General features: G+C 40.9%; 1 protein-coding gene across 2 annotated transcripts; it reads left to right on the plus strand.

Moving 5' to 3' along the window:
- Nucleotides 1-9,303: 9,303 nt before the first annotated feature.
- Nucleotides 9,304-22,437, plus strand: LOC310879216 (RNA-binding protein, mRNA-processing factor 2a). 2 transcript variants are annotated; one of them, XM_083793706.1, is made up of 8 exons: nucleotides 9,304-9,918; nucleotides 12,107-12,184; nucleotides 13,469-13,507; nucleotides 13,885-13,947; nucleotides 15,633-15,783; nucleotides 17,159-17,307; nucleotides 21,040-21,108; nucleotides 21,304-22,437. In XM_083793706.1, the coding sequence occupies exons 1-7, from the start codon at nucleotides 9,520-9,522 to the stop codon at nucleotides 21,103-21,105; spliced, it is 945 nt and encodes a 314-aa protein (XP_083649832.1). In that variant the 5' UTR covers nucleotides 9,304-9,519; the 3' UTR covers nucleotides 21,106-21,108; nucleotides 21,304-22,437. The 2 variants fall into 2 exon arrangements, with proteins under 2 accessions (XP_083649832.1, XP_083649833.1); XM_083793707.1 differs by having other exon boundaries at nucleotides 9,304-9,909.
- The last annotated feature ends 621 nt before the right edge of the window (nucleotides 22,438-23,058 follow it).

Here is a 23,058-nt window from a genome sequence, read left to right on the forward strand (position 1 = left end):
ACGCATGCGCGCGCGCGCAAACACACACACACACACACACACACACACACACACACACACACACACACACACACACACACACACACACACACACACACACACACACACACACACACACACTCACTCACTCACTCACTCACTCACTCATATAACCTCTAGGCTCCCAGTCCTAAAGGTTAACTCAATTCTATTTTGCCTGAGGAGTTGAATGTTTTGAAGCCGTGACTTGGGATATTTACATAGGTTAGAAGAAGCAGTCGTTCACTAGCTTTGAATAGTGTATTTCAGACCATAGTTCTCTCATCATTCGTTCCCAGTTCTCCACAGTCCACACATCACTGCAGGGATTTGCATTTATATGGTATTTGGACTCTCTGCGTGAGAACTATTTTCAGCTGATCCCAGTGGAGAAAGAAGCTTTTTCACCATTTTCTCTCTGCTTTAGGAATCTGCTATATATATCTCAGGGTAGTCTGAGATTTTTTTTTATATATATACAGTTGAAAATAAGGCAGTTGCACCCCTCAAGTTTGTGTAGGACAAGAAAGGAACAAGGCCAAATGTACACGAAGGGATCTTTGATATCAATAATATCGAGGAAAGAGGTCCCACACACTTTGATATTATACATCATTGATATCATAATCACAAAGGGATCTTTGATATCATATCAAAGATCCCTTTGTGATTATAATACAGTAAAAGACCACTATCTCAAGTCTGTTTTAGATCATTTCAATCTAAACTGATGCCACTATAGGGCCAGTACCACTTGGACTCATCTTGTGTTTCTAGCCTATGTTGTGTACGTGTGTGTGTGTGTGTGTGTGTGTGTGTGTGTGTGTGTGTGTGTGTGTGTGTGTGTGTGTGTGTGTGTGTGTGTGTGTGTGTGTGTGTGTGTGTGTGTGTGTGTGTGTGTGTGTGTGTGTGTGTGTGTTTATACTTTCATTTATGTATACGACATGTTTGATACAGTAGCCTATGTGCTGCATAAGCAACTATACTAATACGCACAAAGGACGTCATTTTATACTATATTTTACTATTGATATTTTTAACCATGCACCTTATATTTGACATTGCTAGTACAGTATATTAGGACATTTGACATAATGATCAGGTGACCTGTGTACCTTTCTATATTATTTATGCCTTTCTATCGTTCTGTCTTGAAACTGCAAATATGGCATGGGGATTGGGGACAAATATGAAAGTTCACAGACTTTCTTTTAACACCCGCAAATCTGCGATGTGAAAAAGTTATATCTGAATAGCAGCATTAATTTAGTCTGCTCATCTGGAATGTTTTTCTTGACATTCTTTCAGTTCATAGTTTTTTTCTAGAGATGTAAATCAACAAGCACACTCTATGCTGGCACTGACATTGTTGTCACTGGAAAATAAAGATAATAAATAACTTGTTATGGTCGACAGCCCGCGTGTGAAACCCATGCAGTGCCTGTGTCCCACCACTAAACCCTCTGCAATCATCTTCCAGTGGAAAATAAAGAAAGGGCATGTGACAGAGCATAAGCATAAGCATGTCTGTCTGTCTGTCTGTCTGTCTGTCTTCAAGCTCTGTTCTTTTTTAATCCTTGTCCACTTGTCCAGATCTGACAGACCTTTTGAGTGGTGCAACCACTCCAAGGAACAGCAATGTCCGTGTTCACCTATGTGACTATGTCCGTGTTAACCTATGTGACTAACTATGAGTACCAGTAGGGGCGCTGTTGTGCCAGAAACAGAGAGAGAGAGCGATAGTGCTGCACTGTTGCCTGCTAATGAGAGAGGGGGGGGGGGGAGTTGCAACACTCAGTTCACACGGGTGTGATTTTATACAACGTAAGACGCTATCACTAATACTGTACTGCAGTTATTAGTTCCAGCTCTTCCTTTCTGTTAAACACACATAGCCTATGTGTATATTAGGACATAATTCCTTTAATATACCGTATAGCAAATTGAGGTACCTCAAACCTGAATTAGCCTGCTGTACATGTCTTTGATTAGCGTCATGTGTTTGTGAAGAGAGAGCTATTTATTGGACAAAGTATTCATATTAAGCGTCACAAAGGCATTGTGTGCCTCCTCCCCCTCCTCCCTGGCTCAGTGTGTGTGTGTGTGTGTGTGTGTGTGTGTGTGTGTGTGTGTGTGTGTGTGTGTGTGTGTGTGTGTGTGTGTGTGTGTGTGTGTGTGTGTGTGTGTGTGTGTGTGTGCGTGCGTGCGTGCGTGCGTGCATGCGTGTGTGTGTCTGTGTGTCTGTGTGTGGGTGAGAAGGCTTCAAAGTTTCCTAGGACTTCCAAATGGATGTTTGGCGCTGCCACAGAGGGCACTGGGAACACAGGGTCTAAGTGCTCTAGCAGCGGGTGACGCTAACGCACTGGGACGGGCGCAGTGTGGCGTGAAGCAGAAGAGTGCTGTGCGAGGTGACTTATGGGACAATGGGGCCGCTTTATCGCAAATAAAACATGAGGCTTTATCCACAGCCTCCGAACGAACGATACAGTCTGGTGCTTGTGTCAGGTGCTTGTGGAGAGGAAGAGGAAATGCACTCTGATCAAAATGATCCGCAGACTGTTTGGGTTTGTGCTTTTTTAAAGTTAATCAGGGTGTAATTCAATGGGGGTTTTCTGTAACTTTGAAAGGAGAATGTATTATTTACTGGAGCACTGTACTTCTTTAAAAATCACTCCCGTGTGAAGTGAGGGGCGCTAATGTATTAAAGTCTATAACTCATGTTGATTAGGTGATGTAATGGTGATGTAAAACAAACGGTGACAAAACAAACTCTCAAATTAATTTATTGTTATATGGCATTTAATGTTTGTGTTAGGGACAAGATGACGTACATTTTCCCTTCTTTGTCAATGGCGTTTTTTAAAACAAACATTGAACTAAAACCAAACATTAAACCTGTATAGGAGGGGCTAGCACCCCTAAAGAAAAAATAAATTAAAATTTATACTGTATTTTGACCAGCAGGAATCATAATGGCTTCTACAGTATTATATAATACCACTTGACATAGAAGCTTTGTAGCCGACCTGGAATTTGGGGGTCAAGGTCAAGCAAGTTGCACGAGACAATGATAGTCCAACACACCCAACAACATGACACTACATAAAAGCTGTGATAAGCCTGATTTATTTATAGTTGTGTGCTGGCTCAGTAAATAGCAGATCTACAAGCTTGCAATGTGTTGCAAATGTGACACATTATGAGCTTGTATATCTGCTATTTAGTACACAGACAACACCAGTGTGAAACTAAGCATAATCACATCAACAACAGCTCTAAAGTGTCAATTCAGATGAGATTGGAGTAACTTAAATTAACGTGAGAGCTGTTTTACCATGATGCCCATTCCTCAAATATCACGGCAGCTTGAATTCCTGGACTGATGTTTCTTTTAAAGATCATATTATTATATCATGTCTGATTGTGAGGAGACACATAAGGCTATAGTGAAGAGAGATAGGAAAGATGAGCACATACTGTTGTCTCTATAAGCTGCAATCCAAATAAAGACATCGCTGTATAGTGTTCAATGATTGAACCACAACTCACCAAATATGTTGTGAGTGATGTCGAGACTTTCACATATAAAGTTACACATTAGGTCAATTAGGGGCCCATTTTGACACTCATGAGTTAAATGAACCACTAAAAACGTTTGTTTTTGTATTCAGACAGCCAGCAATGGGTAGAACACAGAGACTCTCTGTCTGTGACACGTCTAGGGGCCGCAATCTGCATTCAAAGATGTTCCTAGAAGCTTTGTCATTGGTCGAAAAAGAAAAGAAACGGGTCGCAATGACTAACCAATCAGGAAGTAGACAGGCAAATAATAATAAAAATGTCATAAAAATGACATATTATTGATTATAGCAGCTTTAAGCTCTATATACCGTTAGCTTTTTGGTATACATCATTTAATCATTCCTGTATTGTTACTGTTTACTATACCTCTTAGGCTATGTATTATTGTTTTATTCATGTAAGCTTCAGTCATTGAAGCTAGATGTTTCTCCTTACCCATATCTGTATCTGTCCTGTGTTTTCTTCAGCCTGTTGCTATGACAACTGTATTTCCCTCATAGGATCAAGTAAGTAAGCAAGTAGGTCGGAAAGGCTTGCAGCCGGGAGGATCGATAACATCTACCTATGCACGCCATCGTACGACCGATCGCGAGAATAGCTGATGTACTGTACAAGCTCGCATCATGTTGTGAGCTTGTAGATTGGCTGTTTTTGCTATTGAATCCTTGAAATGCAATGAAATGGGGGTTTGTGGCCCTAATGCTGGGGGTTCTTGCAATTAAGAATAGAGCTAGTAGAGCCATAAACATCTGCTCTTATGGGGTCCCCTGGCATATCTCTTCAAATGAGGGTTTGTGGGCTAATGTGTGTCGATTTGGGAATCCTTAATGACATGAAAAAGTTTGAGATCATCACAGTCTAAAAGTTGAGTATTTGCACTGCAGATTTGTTTTGCTAAAGATTCAATGTTTAAAGCTCTGTGGTTTAGAAAGGGCAGGAGTCTGCATTTAAGTTTCAAGCACACACTTTACTACTTTAAAGTTACTGTATGGGCTATAGAGTAGCATCAATAAGATATAGTTCTCAGAACATTTACTCTATGCTATCTTTGGACATAAAAATGGATGAAACGATGGGCCGATCTTTCTATTTAATCTTTTATATTCAACCCCCCCCCACCCCCTAGTGTCCTTTATGACAAAATGTTTTCTTCTTTTTTATTTATTTTTTTACATTTCTACATTAACTGGATGTTTAAACTTTTACAGAATTGTTATTTACAGGCCAGTTATCATTAAGATATTACAAAGATGGATTCTGTTTTTCATTTGTTTTTATTGCATTATTATATGAAAGCAATTTCTTTAAAGTGGCACTATGCAAAAAATAAGTCCAATCTGTATGTTAATGTTAATATAATACAATGTTGTATTTTGTCTCCCTGCTATTCTATTGAGACATTTACTGTAGATCGAGTCAAAGGTCACAGACACAGACACGAATTTTGACCTGATGGTGCAAGATTCAATCTCCTGAACAAGCAGGCAGAGCTCTCTATAGTAGCTCAATGATAAAACAAATAAATAAAAATAAATCAGTATACTTGTGCAGAAGAGGAAAGTTACAGCTTTATCTACATGAACCCTAGAAGAGTACCACAAATAGGAGATCTTCAAGCTTACACATTGAATTGAAATTTTTACAAATAAATGAAATCAGTAAATGACAAAAACACGGCCCCTCACGTATTAGAAGGTCACCAGAAAAAAGGTTTTCGATGAATCTATCATGATTCAAATTGAGTTTATAGTTACAGGTTTTTAATGGGTTTGTATAGGAAGAGGGTGGGGCAGTGAAAATGAATATCAAATATCTAAATACTGAATTGAGCAACTTAAAAACTGTCCGACTCTGGGCTTTTTTTTGTGGAATATCCCTTTAAAGGGATAATTCACTTTCAAAAACACTTATTATTATTTTCATCTCTATTCAGGCTTATGTGAACACCCCAGTGTCAGACAGTTTTTAAGTTGCTCAACAAAAGTGGATACCTTTAAGTGGTTAAATGGACTGTTCATTTGTGAGACTCTTAGAGTAAATGAACACTGAAGATTTGACTGTGTACTATAGTGTGTAGTGATGTGTCGTCCTTGCTGAATAAATTACAGATCCCTCAGCAACGCAGTCAATATTTCATAGCCAGTGAGTGCTGGTGAAATGTCAAGTAATGTGCTATACAGTATGTCACACCTTGTTGCTCTCTTCTAATAACCCAATTTTTCTCAAATATTGTCATATCAACGACCCCAAAATTGATACCTACAAGGCCGCGGACCTCCATTAATACATGATACGCCCCTCCCCTTTACTCTACACATTCTTTCTTTTGATTTCTAACCGTTTATGTGATTATTATTTTTTGCATAGTACTGTATATTTGTATGTCATTAAATATTCTGATGAAGTGAAAATAGAGAGGACCCATTGTTCATCATCTGAGGTATTTAAAAAGTCTTAAATGGTTGCACTTTAAGCAAGTCATTTGGGGACCCCCCCCCCCCCCACCCTTGGAGGCCCCGACCCCCACTTTGAGCACCAGCGCTCTAACCTATACGCAGTACGACACCAAAGTAGTGCACAACTCTCCGCATATCAACTGCAGTTTGTTGCCATAACATGCAGCATTGATGATTTGTATATTTCAGCCACACACAGAGAGAGAGAAGTTACTTTTAAACTGCCAAAGTAATGAGGCCGAAGAATGGACTGTGTGGGAGAGACATGCAGTCAGATGGAAGAACCTCTGAGGAATGCTAGAAAACACAGCTAACCCCCCCCCCCCCCCCCTCTCGCTCTTTCTATATCACTCTTGCTTGCGCTCTCTTCCTCTCACTCTTTCTCCCTGACCCTCTACCTCTCTCTTCCTCTCCCACTCTCTCACTCCTTCCACTCTTTCTTGTTCTTTCTCTCCCTCCCTTTACATCTCTCATTTTCGTTCTCTCTTCCATGTCCACTCTCTCTCTCTCTCTCTCTCCCCCTCTATCTTGCTCTCTCTCACTCACTCTCTCTCGCTCTCACACTCACTCCACCCTCTCTCTTCCTTCTCTCTCTCCCTGTATCTCTCTGTCTCTCTCCCTCTCTTTCCCACACCCCCTCCCCCCCCTCTCTCACAGCAGACATCAGTTGTTTAAAAGGAGCTGCTGTCATTTATTGTTTTTTTTAGCACTACAAACGTATGGGTCACTTGCCACACAGGTTCATAATTATATACACAACTGTGGTAGGTATGGGCTACAGTACGTCCAAACACAGCATGGCATATATGTCATGGGTTCCCAAAGTGGGGTCCGGGGACCCCTGGGGGTATACTTGAGGGAGTTCCAGGGGCTACCTAGCTCAATTAGAGATAGTTATAGGAACCAAATGGACCCTTATGGGTCTGTAACTCTGAGAGTGTATACAAATGGAACCAAATGGACTCTAACAGGTCCATTTGGTTCCATTTGTACACTCTCAGAGTTAAATTAACAGTGGTTTTACAATATAAATTGGGGTCCCAGAGATAGAAATGCCATTAAATCAGGGGTTCCGTACCATAATGCGCGTGAAACTATGGGGGGTCCATGAAATGAATGTTTCGGAATCACTGCTAGAGCCGTAAAAATCCTCCCTTATCGGGGTAAATGTTGATTTGGGGTCCTTGACACGAAAAGGTTTGGGAACCACTATGTCATCAAGTGCTATTATTTATTTTCCCATGGTAATTACAATTCCTGAGATTGTAATTCCTGAGCATTATGATCCATAACCAAATGACTCATTTCATTGCCACTGAAATAAACAAACGTAGCCCGTTATCAATATTATTGTCAACATAATTTCTCACTGGAACCATAGCGTCCCTATTCTGGGGCAAACCCTACAGTGTAGGTGAAAATAGCCTATCTACAAGCTCACAATGCGTCATCGGCTATTTCCGGCAGAGATTTGGGGTAGAGGGAAAAAAGGAGGGGGCCTAGTTAATATAGACCCCTGTGGGACTCCGGTGAACAAAACTTTAGAAGGTTCAAGACAAGTGGTTAATGCTTTGTTGTTGTCCAACTGAAATCTGTTTTGCTCATCGTCCAGCTCGAGCACTCTTGACAGTGGATGCCAAGCCAACATATAAATATACCTCTCGCCATGGGACCAATATGACCTATATATATCACATTATGGTACCAGATGAACAAAAACATATTCAACCCATGATGATAGTTAAGCAACTTCACTATTTTTAGATATTCTGTTTTTGCCATGCGCATGGGGCTCCGGTGTGTAAAGGGCTTCTTCTGTTTATTGTGTTCCTGTACAAAGTCAGGAAACTGACTGAAGCTACCATGAGGCCTCTGAGAGATCTAAGTTCTGCTTTAAGGAAACACATGCACTGCATTCTGGGAACTCTTCCAAGCCAAAGAAAACACTTTTTTTTACTGTCCATCCCCAAGTCAATTGCATATTTTTATTTATAATTTATTTGATTGATATTAAGTAAGGCTAGTTTGGCAAGTAATTTGAAATAATAATGATCACAATTGCATTTGTGTGTGTGTGTGTGTGTGTGTGTGTGTGTGTGTGTGTGTGTGTGTGTGCGTGCGTGTGTGTGTGTGTGTGTGTGTGTGTGTGTGTGCGTGTGTGTGTATATATTACATAATGATGTTGTTTATTTATTCATATAGCCTATTTATATATATTAATTTGCAAAAAAAACATTGAACAATGAAAGATTTTCTTTAATATGTAGGCCTACCGTATAAGCTTAAATGATCTGATTCAAACCAATACGATCTATCTATTTTTTAATTAGGAGACTAAAGCATTTTGAAACATTGTCACTGTGATTGTTATTATTATTATTTTGTTTTAGCACACAAGCACTATATTCCTATAAATATAGGCTATAGCGTTCTATAAAATAAAGCAGCTATTGCTCTCTAGGTGCACAGATTTTTTTTTTTTAATGATACACAATTCATATAGCATGCAAGTAGCTCCATCACATTTTAAATTAAAAAATAAATTTGGTATCGAAATGTATGGTTTTAAGAAAAAATCATCTCATCTAGAGTGGATTTTCAATATCTGGCATCAAGGAATTCAAGGAAGCTAGGTGGTAAACAATAGGCTATTTATCTGGACTTGGCCTATAAATTAACAAAGCTGTTCATAAAAAAATACGAACAGCTAAAACTGTCATGCATTTATTAATCCCAGGGTTGTATATTTAAATTAACAGTTTTAGTTGTCATCTGTGGTTATTAAATTGTGACAAATACATGGCGACGTTACGACAAGAAATGCCATCTGTCTTTCCCTCCCATTTTTTTAATGCAGGTTTTATGAAAAGTGTTCTTTCTTTGGGGAGGTTCTCTTTTTAGAAGAAGCGGTGATGTAGTTCCGAAGTGGGCCGGCTTTCACAGCAGCTGAGGCGGATCTGGCCTTTGATTACAGCACACACAACACACACGCACGCACGCACACACACACACACACACACACACACACACACACACACACACACACACACACACACACACACACACACACACACGCACACACACACACACACGCACACACACACACACACACACACACACACACACGCACAGCAAAACATAATTGATGACCTAATTGAGTAGCGGGCTGCGGGCGGAGGGGGGACGGACGGACGCACCACACCACCAATAGACGCTCACATGAAAAAGTTCCACTCGGGATGTTCTTTCTTCTCACACAAGCATTTCAAACAACATTGATGTGAGGCAGAGATCTTGACGCACCGTCCACTTCTTCCTCCACACACACACACACCACTCTTTTTCACCCACTGCGCACAGTGCACACACACGACACCATTATATATATATATACATATCCACTATTGTTTCCCTCACCTTTTTTTTAGTTTAGTTTAATATTCGCCTCCCCCAATTTTTATGAATGATTCTCAACAACTTTATCTCGTCGACATTGTTGCTGGAGTCTGCTGCTGCAGAGATACCACCACCACCTCCTGCTCTCCCACGAACTACCAGCACTCACCACCTCGGCACCACGTCCCTGCTCAAGTTCAGGCGGCACCAGGAGTTCCTCTGCAGCTACAGCAGCAGCAACAAGCGCACCAGTGGTTCTACTTCTACTTGTTCTTCTGCCGGGGGGAAATATCCACCGCCGTCCAGGAGAAATTATAATAGTGCCACTATTCACCACCCTTGTTTCACGACGTCCTCAGCAGCAGCAGCCGTGGCAGAAGCAACTCTCAGTAGCAACATGAGCCTCAAGTCTGACACCGAGCCGAATAACAACAACGTCGTCTCCATTGAAGAGGAGGTAATTAAGGTCATTTAGTTTTTGTTTTCTTATATATAGATATATATTTAAAAAAAAGTGTTGCGTTTTTTTTAAGCGAGACACCCACAGACCGTCGTATGCGCATGGTCTCGGAATTTGGTTAAGTATCCTGTTAAAACTTCAAAGCCACGAAACTCCGGCAGTGTTTTGTAGGCCTACGACTATAAATTCACACTTTCATATTAGGCTAATACGTTGTTTGTTTCGCTGAAGTGTAAGTAATTCCGTTGTAATGAAGGCTTATTGGCGTTTTGCTTTGTTCGTCATTGACTTGAGTGGATTTATTATAAGATTAAGCCGCACAAATCTCGGTCACCTGTCAATTTACACGCGTGTGTTTTTAATTTGTAAATTGTGAGCTAATTATCAACCAACCAGCTCTACAAATCTCTATTGTCCTTTTTTAAAAGGTTAAAAAATGGAAGGTAAATTCTAAATATTTTTGGACACATGACAGGCGGTTGAAGATTAACAATTAACGGAGTTTGCTCATTTGTAGGCCGCCCCTCTGGGGAATGAAAAGTCACATCACATTACCTGCCAGAAGACTAACCTCCCCCCCCCCCCCCAAATTAATTTACTTTACAGTTTTTATGTCGAACAAATTTTATCTTTTGTTTTGACATTAGGCTACCTAAACCATGGCTTGGCTGCATTTGTAAAAAGCAGCCGTTTAATAAATGGTCTTGGCATTCCCTAAAATGTATAATTTCCACAATTTGCTAGTCCAATTTTTTATTTCAAATAAAGGGCTTAGTTTTACTAAATGGGGTCTATGTCGTCTAGTCACCGTCTTAAAAATAGTGATATTTCAGGATGACTAATGATCCTGAATGCCTTATCAGGCATTTCACCTTTTTTGAGATAACAGACTTGTATTAATCTGTTGACAAATATCCAGAATGACTGGATTAAACGACCATACCATATATTTTTTATATCATTGATGTGATCATTCACAGCAATTCATTTTGAAAAGGCATGGAAAAACACTAACAAAGCTATGTACAGCTAATCCACGCCTTTGGAACTTCAGATAAAATTACATTTGGGCCTATTCTAACCATGATCCTGAAAAAAATCCTTACAAGTGCTGGTGCTGCATTTCAATCTCTTAATTTTAGCTGTCTTTTAGTGATGCTGAGTTTTAGTTGATGTTGGCACAAAAATCAAGCGCTTTGTGTCATGTATTGAAGGGCGCACACACACACACACACACATTATGGCCCAATGACATAATGGTCCAAGTTTGGTATTGTCCTTTTTAGGATCTGTCTAGATCCTTTTTCTGTGAGACAATTAGGCTACACACAACCAACATAAATCTGTGACAATGTAGCCTTATTTGGTCAAATGTGCATACACTCAGAGTTAATCACTGAGGAGCTTACGTTTGGTATGGCCTTTTTTCCCCCTTCAAACTGTATACATTTTCTACACATTACTGTTGTTGCATTTGGAGAAATCACGCCCTTCCTTAGGCCATTCCTTTGTTTTTCCATGTGGCAATTACACGCACTGTAGCAAGAGAAGTCAGCGGACCGATTATAGCAACTCCATTGAGTTTGTGTCAAGCCGTCCAGTCGTGTACATGCTGACTTTTAAAAAGGACAAGAGAGCGGCTGCTGTGCACCACCTGAAACATGCGGAGGAACAACCAAACCCACCAGCGGGGTCGAGGCTGTGGGTCAAAGGAAGGAAATGGTGTCACGCTGTGCCCTGTTGTCCAGGGCGCTGTTCCTCTGGCAGCCTATTGTGTTGTGGGGCCTGGCCTCCCCGTTGAGTGGGAACTAAGTCTTGTTTGTTTATATTCTGTCGTACAATGGTGTCGCAGGCATCACAGCTTGGTAGTTTTTTTTTTTTTTTTCAGAGGAAGAGCATTTTATTATAGGATTATTTTAAGATTATACCTTGTAAATTTATTTATATTCAATTTACTTGAGTCCTACAGGAAAACCGAGACTTGGGGCCGGGCGAGGACCTTAACAGCATGTAAAAATGGTTCTTATGGATAATGGCAATATTTTTAGTATGTTGATGGGGAAAAAACTGAACTTTTCCCCATTTATAAACTTGTCACAGAATTCCGGAAGATGTGTTTAGATGGTCCATTTCAAATTTGTATTTTGTACATAAGACTGTTGTCTTAAAGTGTCTGTTTTTTGTTTTTTTGCAGGTACGCACGCTGTTTGTCAGTGGCCTACCAGTAGACATCAAACCACGAGAACTTTATCTCCTCTTCAGACCGTTCAAGGTAAGTGGTAGCAGGCTCCATTACAATGACGTGTTTTCATGAGACTATACTATAAATTATCGCTGACTTCATTCCTTGAAGTATACAAGTAGTCTACATAATGGATGTTTGTTTGTATACACAGTAAAATCCTGTTCACTTCATCAATCTAACTCTAACTAAATGTACTCTAACTAAATGTAACCAAATTGACCCTTTTAAAGGTCCATTTGGTTACATTTGTACACTCTTGGAGTTAAACTAACACTAAGGGTTTTGACTGTATGGTAATGAGGCCATGCCATTGTTCATCCATGGCTGGTGTTTGTGACTGGACTCATCGAATTCCATAAACACTCCTAACTAAACCAAATTGGAAGTGGTATCATCCCGCATGGATGAGCTTGTGGAATGTGTAAATGAGTAGCCCTTGCGATTGGCCAACCGTACCTCCCTGTGACCTAGCTTGCCTCTCAGGGAAAAACAGTTCATGCCTCCATTTGCTTTCACACATTTATTATAGAGCTGCACTCTAATGTCTTGTTGCCAAAGTAATGCCTCAGTCTATACTGTCGTCTACTGGTGTCTCTTGCCGACAAGCAGCATTTTTAGTATGTGACACTGTCCTGTGATGGGAGTAGGCCTATAAATTAAGTCAAGTCATCGGGTGTTCAGTAAAGTGCAATTTGTTTAAATCTGGCTTTCAGTTCATCTGGCTTAGCAGTTTTCACCAGGAGGCTCTCGTTCGTTGTTTGTACGTGTACTTGGCAAAGCCACATTATTGTTTTTGTTAATGTTCTTTACCTCTTATGATTCTATGTTGAAGACTCTGATGCAGTCTGGTTTGGATTGTGTTCCTAAAGACACAGCCGGTGAAAGTTGTTTAATTTTCCATGGTTGTAAATCAGGATTAGGAGTGATCCCATCTATCAATGAACTCTGACGCACAACTCCCCTTCTTTTTCCCAGCAAGCTGCTTGTGTTGTAACCAGTCTTTATTCTGTCTACACTTGGTGTAAAGCAATGGCTTTATTTGGAAGTTATGCATATTCATTGTAAACTAAATCTACAGTTATTTGCAACCTTATACGTGTTCTGAGGTTTTTAAGCAAATCAGTGAAAGCCAAATTCTTTACACATACTGCTAGTAGTTGTAAATTCTCCTTTATACCATAAATGGTTAAGCACAACCTATGCTGCGTTCATGACGAGCTAGCAGAGTGCCTCAACGTGCACACGATGCAGGTGCATGGCTAGCTTCATGTGACTCCATGTTGGATAATTGGCTATCTTTCCTCTCCACAGGGTTATGAAGGGTCACTGATTAAGTTAACATCAAAACAGGTGAGGATTTTCTCTTGTCAGTTGACTAACTATATTCAGTCCATACTTATGCACTTAATGGTGCTAGGCTTTGAAGTTATCAAATTATTTGGGTTGTTTTGATTCCCCCCTCAACAAAACTATAAAATATCTTCATGCATCTGATTGTGGATGGTCATATTCACACTGTTGCATTGTGAGCTTGTAGATTAGCTATCTAAACTATTTTTGAATTTGGTGAAAAAGAAAAATGATTATGGGCACAATACAAATTTGTTATCGGGATAATCTTTGACCCAATACCTTGATGGATACTTAATTTGTTCAACCCAGCCCTATAAGGAATGTAAGCTGTTAACTGTTGAGGGTCTGATGTGTACGCTCTTCTCTTCTTCCAGCCTGTTGGGTTTGTAACCTTTGACAGTCGATCTGGAGCCGAAGCAGCGAAAAATGCGTTAAATGTAAGCATCCATCCATTCACAACACTGTCAACTATAGGCTGCTGTTTCAGATGGTTTTACTGTTCTTTTTTGTTTATTTCGTGTTGTAACATAGCTTGTATTTGACATTTATTTTTGTCCTTTTCTCAAAACTGAAAGACACTGCAAAATTATGAGTTACAATTGTTCTTTTGAGTGTAAAACTGGTAGAGTTTCTCAGGATTTTGCAGTGAATCTATGGGAATACGTTTAAGATGTCACTGAATAAACCAATCCCATTACAGTTTCTCAAAGCCAACCCATTTTGTCTTTTACAATTCAAGGGCAGGGCCTTTTCGGACACAGACCAGAGTCCTGTAGGCTTACGGTAGTTTAACTTTGACCTTTGACCTTGGTTCACGTCCCGTCCTAAAGTCTGGTATAGCCTTCCTCATTTGCATATCACTGCTTTAACTGTAACACATTGGTAGAATTTACACTGTCTTCTGTAGTAACCCCGTTTAATTCTGTTCACCAAGTAGCCCACATTGGCAGTTATCTAACACCTCTCTCTGTCATAGTAGCTAGCGCATCACTTCTTAGATACACCAGCAGTCACACATGACACAAACACAGAAAACACACACCGAAGTACTAGGCTACTCACCTGCATGTGGGCACAATGCTTAGGGCACAGAACACACAACGCAGCGCCAAACCACCAGAAAAGTAAATTACACCAAAGTATTATGCGCCCAGCAAAATTCTGAGCGTTCCTTTATAAGTAGGGTAAGTGATTTTATTTTTTAATGAAAGGTTTAAGCACTATTCTGATGGTACTCATTGCTATAGTGTTTCAGTAACGGAGTTTCCATGTCCAACTCTTTAATAAACCGAATACATTTTCAGGTCAGTTGCCAATCATCAACCATTTATCAACTTCCATTTATAGTTTTCCAGTTCAAAATTTGTATATTTGTCATCACTTCCAATTACGCTTTTTTGTTTTATATTTCTTTATTATTTTTCTCCCCCTGATTGGATACAGACCTGGAAAAATGTTTTTTCTTCTTACTAAAGAGCTGGGGAGAACGGGGAGACTCTTGTTACTGAGCAAACATTGTCTACATCTATCAGAATATGGAGCTAGTTTACACTTATTTAAACAAAAATCACATAACCCTACATAACTCTTGACAGTGGGGAAAAAAATGGACTCTTCACTCACAGGTCCATTTTCTTTCCACTCAAGAGTTAAAGGAGCACTCTGGATGTTGCTGTGGCTTGAGCCCTGCTCCTCATCTCCTTTCCTTCCTGACCGGTGGATCAACGTGTTGATGCTTTGTACCTCCCAGTGGTGTGGAACCGCTTATCTGTTCTGGTCATGAAGCCAAAAGAGATAACAAGCATGTTCAAACGCTCCTACAACGTATCCTTCAGTCTATCCCGCTTTTTTCCCCTTTCTAATTTACGATCATGACTGATCTCAACATAATTTGTTTGAAAGGCATAACGTTTGACAGAACTACACAATAACTCGGGAGTGTGAAGGATGCATTGTGAGTGTTTAAACGGGGCTAAAGGAACAAGGCCATGTATAGACCTGAGGTTTTTGTGTTTTTTTTTTTTAGACGTCACCCCCCCCTTCAAACTCAGTCCACCTCCCTTTAAAAAAGATTCTGTACCTCCACCCCACCCCTCCGTCTCTCCCCCCCCCCCCCTCGCAGGGTGTCCGTTTTGATCCTGAAAGCCCTCAGACCCTGCGCTTAGAGTTTGCTAAAGCCAACACGAAGATGGCAAAGAGTAAGCTGATGGCTACACCGAACCCCACAAATATCCACCCTGCTCTAGGAGCTCACTTCATTGCACGGGACCCATGTAAGTTGTACGGCTGCACGGCTCCTAGACTGTTATCCACTCTCTCACCCAGGCAGTGCTGTTCCTCCCTTTGCCGTTTGGGGTTAAAGGAGAACTTTGCCATTTATTGTTGACGCGAATCTTAGTCTTTCTGTTTTGAGGAAAATGGACACTTCCCAACCAATGTGTCCTGCACGTCCACATACGATCTCACACTTGGAATACCACTTGGTATAGTATCTAATATTGTTTAAGGCCGAGTCTGGTGAGGGCCAGATGGGAGAGTTGAATATAGATGTTGAGTAGCATCAGAAAAATCACAGAATGGATAATTTAGTGAGCGAGAGAAATGTCCAGAAACCAGCTGGGCAGCCTGCTGTACATTTAATAGAAAAATCAGACCTGTCTGAAGTGAGTGGTGCAACAGCTCCCCCTGTTGGTACCCTAAAAATACAGACATGTGGATGGACGGACATTGCTGGTTCTGGGAGTGGTTGCACCACTCAAAGGTGCTTTGGGAAGTGTCACATGTCCTCACAATAGAATGGTCAGGATTGATGATAAATATTGGCATGATTCCTCTTTAACACAAACTTGTGGGTGAATGTAATGTGGGCACGAAGGGGAGCAATATGCTGAAAAAAATAACTAACTTCACTCTTCACATGCATGCATCATCTCTGACTGCCTTTTGTTCCGTAGCGGAGGCTACCAAGCCACTGCGCCTCTTTGCTTTTGCACCTGCTTGTTCCAATGGACACGGCACATGTCTGTTTATAGGGCTAGTTTCAAATTCCTCGCTGCCATGGCCAAATTCTGCCCAAATCTGCAATTCCAGTTTAAAAGTAATGTGAACTTTTCAGAGGTTTGTTGTGTCGTTACAAAACTGTAGGTGGCGTTGGGTCCACTTTAAAGCTGCAAACTGGTTTGTTTTGGTTTCTAAGCCTACAGTATGTACTGAACATGGAAAATGACTACTTTATTTAAAGTCTTGTGCTGTGTAACATGCATTTTTTATATTTTAGTTTGCACCTCTGGTAGCTCCGTTGGCTGTTAGACCTAAACACATTCATGTGAAATGGCTGTGAAAGATATGTTTTTAAATGGTGACTTTAATTTCTCTATTATACTTCCTAGATCACCATCTTTTGTAAAGTCTGATACAGTCTTCTTTACAGTAATCTGTGCCAGTAAGGCCACTTCTGTATAAACTGGGAAATGTTGAATTTTTGAATACATCAGAAATCAGAAATGTAAACGGCATGTGGTACAGACGACTAAGGCTAAAAGGATAACTCTGTTCCTATGTATTTAATTAATCAACACTGCAAAAAAAGGATTGTCAACCAATACAAAACACAATTATCTCATCCTTCTCCACTTGATGACCCCCCAGATGACCTGACGGGGGCAGCACTGATCCCGGCGTCCCCAGACGCCTGGACCCCCTACCCTCTGTACACCACGGAGCTCACCCCCGGCCTGCCCCACGCCGCCTTCACCTACCCGGCTGCCGCAGCCGCCGCAGCAGCCCTCCACGCCCAGGTGAGTGACCAACCGCTGTGTCATCTTTTCCTTTTCAGACCCTCCAGAAGGTGAAAACTGTGCTGTACTGTGCCTTTTTAAAAACTGCAACAAATCTTTTCACTGAAAATAGCTGCTCTACATACAAGCGTTGTGATATGCCATCTGCCCAAATATGGTTGCTGTGTTTTTATTTTATTTTTAGGGCTTGTTTAGACTGGCAGTCCAAATCTGATTTCCTATCCAGATTGGAGTGGGGGGGATTTAACCCATTCTGACCTGAGATCAGATTCTATAAATGTCTTCTACGTCAGTCGATTTTTCAAAAATAGCAGACCTACAAGCTTGTAGCGCGCCACTCGGTGGCGCGCTATGAGCTTGTAGATCTGATATTTTTCCATAGCTAAAGCATAACATGGTGCTAACACCAAAATGGGTTCCCGCCCAGAATGGGTTAATGTGGTTTAAATGTGCTTTATTTATTTTTTGCTGTTGCGACTTGAATCGGACCAATCTGATTCCAATCCGGATAGGTCAAAAGTCTGATTTTGGGTTCCAGTGTGAACTTCTAGTAGTATTCTGGGGTGAACATTTGACCGATCTACAAGCTCACAACGTCATGAGTGCATTTGAGAGCAGGTGCTGCTGTGACTCCAGCATAATCATGCTTGGTTGTGTCGCACACCAAAAATGACAGCACTATAGGCCCATATGTCGGTGTGATTTGTGAGTTTATACAGATCAATCTAAACTAATCTGTAAGTTATATATATATATATATTATTTTCAAAAGGTTAAACTTAATACATTCTAGAACTGCTATTTTAGGTGCATGACAGTGGCGTTTGACCAAATATAACTGGGCTCTAATGGAGGCCCTCCACTTGTCGTCAATATGCAGCTTCTAGGGTGAATGAGAAAATAAGACTGTATGATGAATCCATGGAGCGGTGCCCTGTAGGCCAGAGCACCACTCCATGGATTAGCCTATACGCAACCGTAATGGACTATCAGTGTTGTGTTCGTCGACTAAAACTAAGACGAAATTTTTTCGACTACCTTTTTCCATTGACAAACTAAATGAACTAGGCTCCGATGAGTCATCGGAGCTTAGTTTTCATTTACGGTAGTTTTTCATCGGCGATGACTAAATATACTGACAATTTCGTCAGTTAGGAAGGGACTAGTGGACAAGAGATCCAGGGACTAGTGGACAAGTAGCCTGACCTAAGCAGAGACATTTCTGGTCTAGAGGGGCGGGTCGCGCCTCAGAAATGCGCGCACCCTGATTGGATCTCATCGATCTGTCCGTCACCCCCGGCCCCTCCTCTCCCCCCTAGTGCAGCGCTACGTCACATCATTTAGAGCGACGCCCACCCGGAAGGGTTGACTCCCACTTTTAGACTGGTTCAGCCCACGGCTTTTTCCAGGCTTTCATCTTTCGCGCAGACGAAATGAAAGCCTGGGTATCGAGGCTAGTGGACAAGAGATCCAGTATAAGTCATTTTACACTTGGTTGCATGCTGAAAATGGCAGATCTACAAGCTCACGTGTCTTGCTGCGAGGCGTTGTGAGCTTGTAGATCGGCTATTTTCAGCAAGTGTAAAAACGGTCATTACAACGGCATCAAGGCCCACAAATACATTTTAGTCGACTAAAATCTTATATTTAGTAGACTAAAACTAGACTAACACTAAAACATTCCAGGTAACTGAAACTAAATGAACTATTGAAGAGACTATGACTATGAGTTTTTTGTCTTTCTGAGCAGTGTGGTTTGGATTGTTTCCGAATGAAACGCCAGCAGAGTGACAAGTTGCAGAGTGTTCTGTGCAGCACTGTGTACATCAGCCGTTTGAAAAATGTTAAACTTTGGGCTTATGAATGGCTTTTTCTTTCTTTTTTACAGCAGATTGTGTTTTCAGCTGGGGAAACGTGGTCTAAGGCCTGTGTCTTTGAAGTAAAATCAGACCTGTCTGAAGTGAGTGGTGCAACAGCACCCCCTGTTGGTACCCTAAACATGCATACGGACAGACATGTGGTGGGACAGACATTGCTGTTCCTAGGAGTGGTTGCACCACTCAAAAACATGGCTGTAGTCGTGAGAGGAATACTGGATACAAAAATTGGATTAGTTTTTGACTGAATACAGAAATGTAAACGGCACATTGTACACTTTAAGGAAGACCTTAAAGCTAGAAGTATAAAACAAATGTCCTGGGGACTTGTTTCCATTGTGGTCTTATATAATTCAATTCATCAAAGTTCCAAAAAATACGTTTGACTTTGCTTGAAAGAAGCGTTAGATCCTATCCACAGTTCCTCTGTTATGAAATGAGAACAATTTGACAATGTGTTCTAGAAAAGTAACAACATGGGGCATTCTTTCAGCCCCAAGTAGAATTTGTCCCTTCATTGAATAAGCACGTATAGAAGTCCCAACAGATGGAAAGGAAGTCACAGGAAGTGCTTCCATTGTCAACTAATTGTTGTCTAGATGTTGGTAATGCTAACCAACGTTTTCTGCAAACCCTTTTTCAATAAACAATAGCAATGGAAAATATTTCTCCCTTTTGGGTCAGTGGAAGTTCATTGCTGAGCTAACTTCCTCCTGCAACATATGAAACACGGCGATGGGGAGGGAGGGAGTACCGCTAGCAGAGTAGGCGGTTATTATGTAGCCCATTTTTCCCGGAGGACAGAGGGTGAAGGAATGCAAGGTATTTATTTGCTGGGAGAGTTGTGATGGCCATCTCTGGAGGTGCCAACTTGCTGTCCACGACATGTCCCCCCCTCCAATGGAATATAAGCTCTGTGTAGCCAATGTACAAAGGTGTACGTGGGGGGGGGGTGGGGGCTGCTAATTGCAATCTGATGATGGATCCCTAAAATACTGCAAGTTCTTCCCACTGATGCTGTCGGTTATGGATGCATGCCAAGACTCCTGTGTCCCGCATTTGTCGGACTGTATATTGCCGCTCTAGGGCAGAAACCTTGTATCTCCATACTTGTATGAATTATAAAATATAAGACAGTATTTTATGACAGTCTTCGTACACACATATTGATGTGTTGAGCTGCTGCTTGTAGATCTGCTGTATTTGAAACCTTTAGATAATTGTCACCTATAAAACTGCCCAATCTACGGATGCCATGCATATTGAAAGTGGTTAAATCTGTCGTTCATTAGAACACTATTTTTTCCCCCCCCTGGGAAGTAACTGTTTTGGACATACAACGGAGACTATCAGACTAATATTTCTCCAACTATAAACCTTCTACATTATAGTTTGTCCTTGCAATTACTTCAACCTCTTTGCCTTTTTTTTTAATTCAAGAGTGTGTGGAAATGGCCCCCAGGTGGTAATGTATGGTACTTCATGGTTTAGTAATTTATAGATTGTGGATGTATTGCGGGATGGGGAGGGGACTGTCATTTTGTCACTGTCGCCCTGTGCAAATGTTTAACACGGAGGTCGTTAAGACCACCATTCCCATGCCTGTTAATTACTCTGGGACTAATTGTCCTCATGGCGGAGCTGTGACCCACATACCCAGGCCTAAATGGACTGTTCCTTCTTCCTGCAAAGGCATTCCTGCATCTTTTTAACCGCTGAAGTCCTGTGTACTTGGATGTATGACAATTAGGGGAAAATGGACAATCTACAAGCTCGCAATGCATCACAATGTGTTGTAAGCTTGTAGAGCTGCGATTTATTCTATTAAGTGACTAACTTTGTTTTGTCTTTGTAGATGCGCTGGTACCCCACACCCTCTGAGACATCCCAGCCTGGATGGAAATCCCGGCAGTTTTGTTAGAATGTGAGTAACGGTTTTATTTCTGCAAATCTGATTGTTATGCAAGCTGAAAACTCCTGCATTTATCAAGTTGTATTAATTATGATGTTCACACAGAAAATTACACACTTTGTTTTTATAGTCAGCAGTGATGATGAATCAAATTTTCTCAACACCGATGTGATGTTGGTTTAAAATAACCCCCCTTTTCTTTCCCAGGACTCCATGGAAATGACGCCTTCCTCCAGCTGAAGTGAGGTTTACCAAGTTCTTTGTTTAATTTAATCAGGTTTATTTAATGGACAATTGTGCATTACAAACATACAGTATTTATATGTCCTCTCTGGGTTATCCTGGAGGGGAGCCAGCTGAAACTAACTTGGCTGTGGAGAGACTGAGCTTAGGATTCCTCTTTTGGCAACTATTTGCGGTACCGTCTTATATAGCACTTCAAAACAAAACCTCGGGCAAAGTAAACGATCGTTGGATAATTGCTGGGGAAAACCTGTCCTGTTGAAGCTGTCCATTCTTAAGCTAGTCCTTCCATGGACTATTGTTGTGGCTCTGTGGAGGCTTTAGGAGAGTCGAGTCATTGCATGTTGAAGTCGTTTTTTGGCATGAATTTAGAACGCAGAGTTCTGTGTATGTACCCTAATTTACTTAGTGTTTGTTGCTTCTTTACCTTTGGCCTAGATGATGAAGTTTAGTTTTCCTGTAGAACCCGGTCGTTACCTCTGTGAAAGCTAGGCTGTTGTGTAAATGGCTTATCTTGCATGGACCCTTGTGAATGCATCCCCATGTTCAGATGACAGTCCCTTACCCCTTAAACCTGACCATATCAATATGTATTATTTGAGCAAAGGAAGAGTACAAGTATTTTTGTACTTTTTGCGTAATGTATATTTATGCATTTATTTTTGTGTAACTAAATAATTCACTTGTATTAAGTTGGATGTTTAGTCTCATGTGTTTTTGGTGTTCTTTTTGATCCTATAATCCTGTTGAAGTAGTTTGAAAAAAGAGGAAAAAAAGTGCAATTGTATTTGTTTTAAAAGGGGAAGGTGTATCTGTCGATAAAATAAAGAAGTGGCGAAGTGTTCTGAACGTGGCTTGTGCCATCCTGACTGCTAAAATGAGATTGCTGTATAACGCTGATCTTTCAGAATGTGAAACTGGACTACAAACGTTTAAGGCTTGTTTTTTTGTGTGGGGCCATTATTGAAATGGGAAGCAGGATTTAGAGTGATGGAGGAATTTAAGTTTGTGGTTTAGAAAAATATTTGTCTTTATATCTGCTGTGCATAAGATGTACAAATATTCCCATCTTATGAATAAAAGAAGCAAGTGAATGCATTCCTGCGTGTGATCTGTCTACATAACTAATTCACTGATTTGGACACATTTGTCATACAGTTATATATGTACACTTAAAGCTGCACTTTGTAACTTTCGTCTTCTACTCTGGATTTGAACCGGTTTTCCTGCCCAACTTCCAAGTGCTGGAAATTGTACCATTGAGCTAATGGCCTGCTTGCTCGGGGAGCAGGGAAAAGTTAAATAATACAGATTGGGCAAAATTATTTATTCATATAGTTGCATGGTTCCCCCTTAAATAAACCCTTGATACTGCACCCCCCCCCCCCCCCCCCCCCCCCCAGTGGTCCATTATGTCTACTCCATTCCCAACTTGTAAACTGGTGTTGAGCTTGTAGATCTCCTACTTTTTGGACATGACGTTTGCACTCAACAGACGGACCAAGTCTAGGGTGTAAGTCAAAGCCTAATTTATGCATTGGTTAAAGTGTGCCCTTGCTTGCAATTACGTATTTTTATCTTGGATAAAATGCGTCGTTTTTGTTTGCCGACATGACGCACGACATTTTCTGAAGCATAAAACTAGTCTGCATTTGTAGATATCGCATGTCAATAATTCATGGCTGCTGTTCATTTGGAATGCAGCGTCACATTAATGTC

This window comes from Protomyctophum parallelum, assembly GCF_964188405.1.
Source record: "Protomyctophum parallelum genome assembly, chromosome: 2".
Classification (NCBI taxonomy): Eukaryota; Metazoa; Chordata; class Actinopteri; order Myctophiformes; family Myctophidae; genus Protomyctophum; species Protomyctophum parallelum.

Bases quoted from the DNA above. Each gene is read 5' to 3' on its own strand.
- LOC310879216 (XM_083793706.1), top strand. From the start codon at position 9,520: ATGATTCTCAACAACTTTATCTCGTCGACATTGTTGCTGGAGTCTGCT. The intron at 13,948-15,632 runs GTAAGCATCCAT...CCCCCCTCGCAG, and splicing joins CAGCGAAAAATGCGTTAAAT to GGTGTCCGTTTTGATCCTGA. The intron at 15,784-17,158 runs GTAAGTTGTACG...ATGACCCCCCAG, and splicing joins CTTCATTGCACGGGACCCAT to ATGACCTGACGGGGGCAGCA.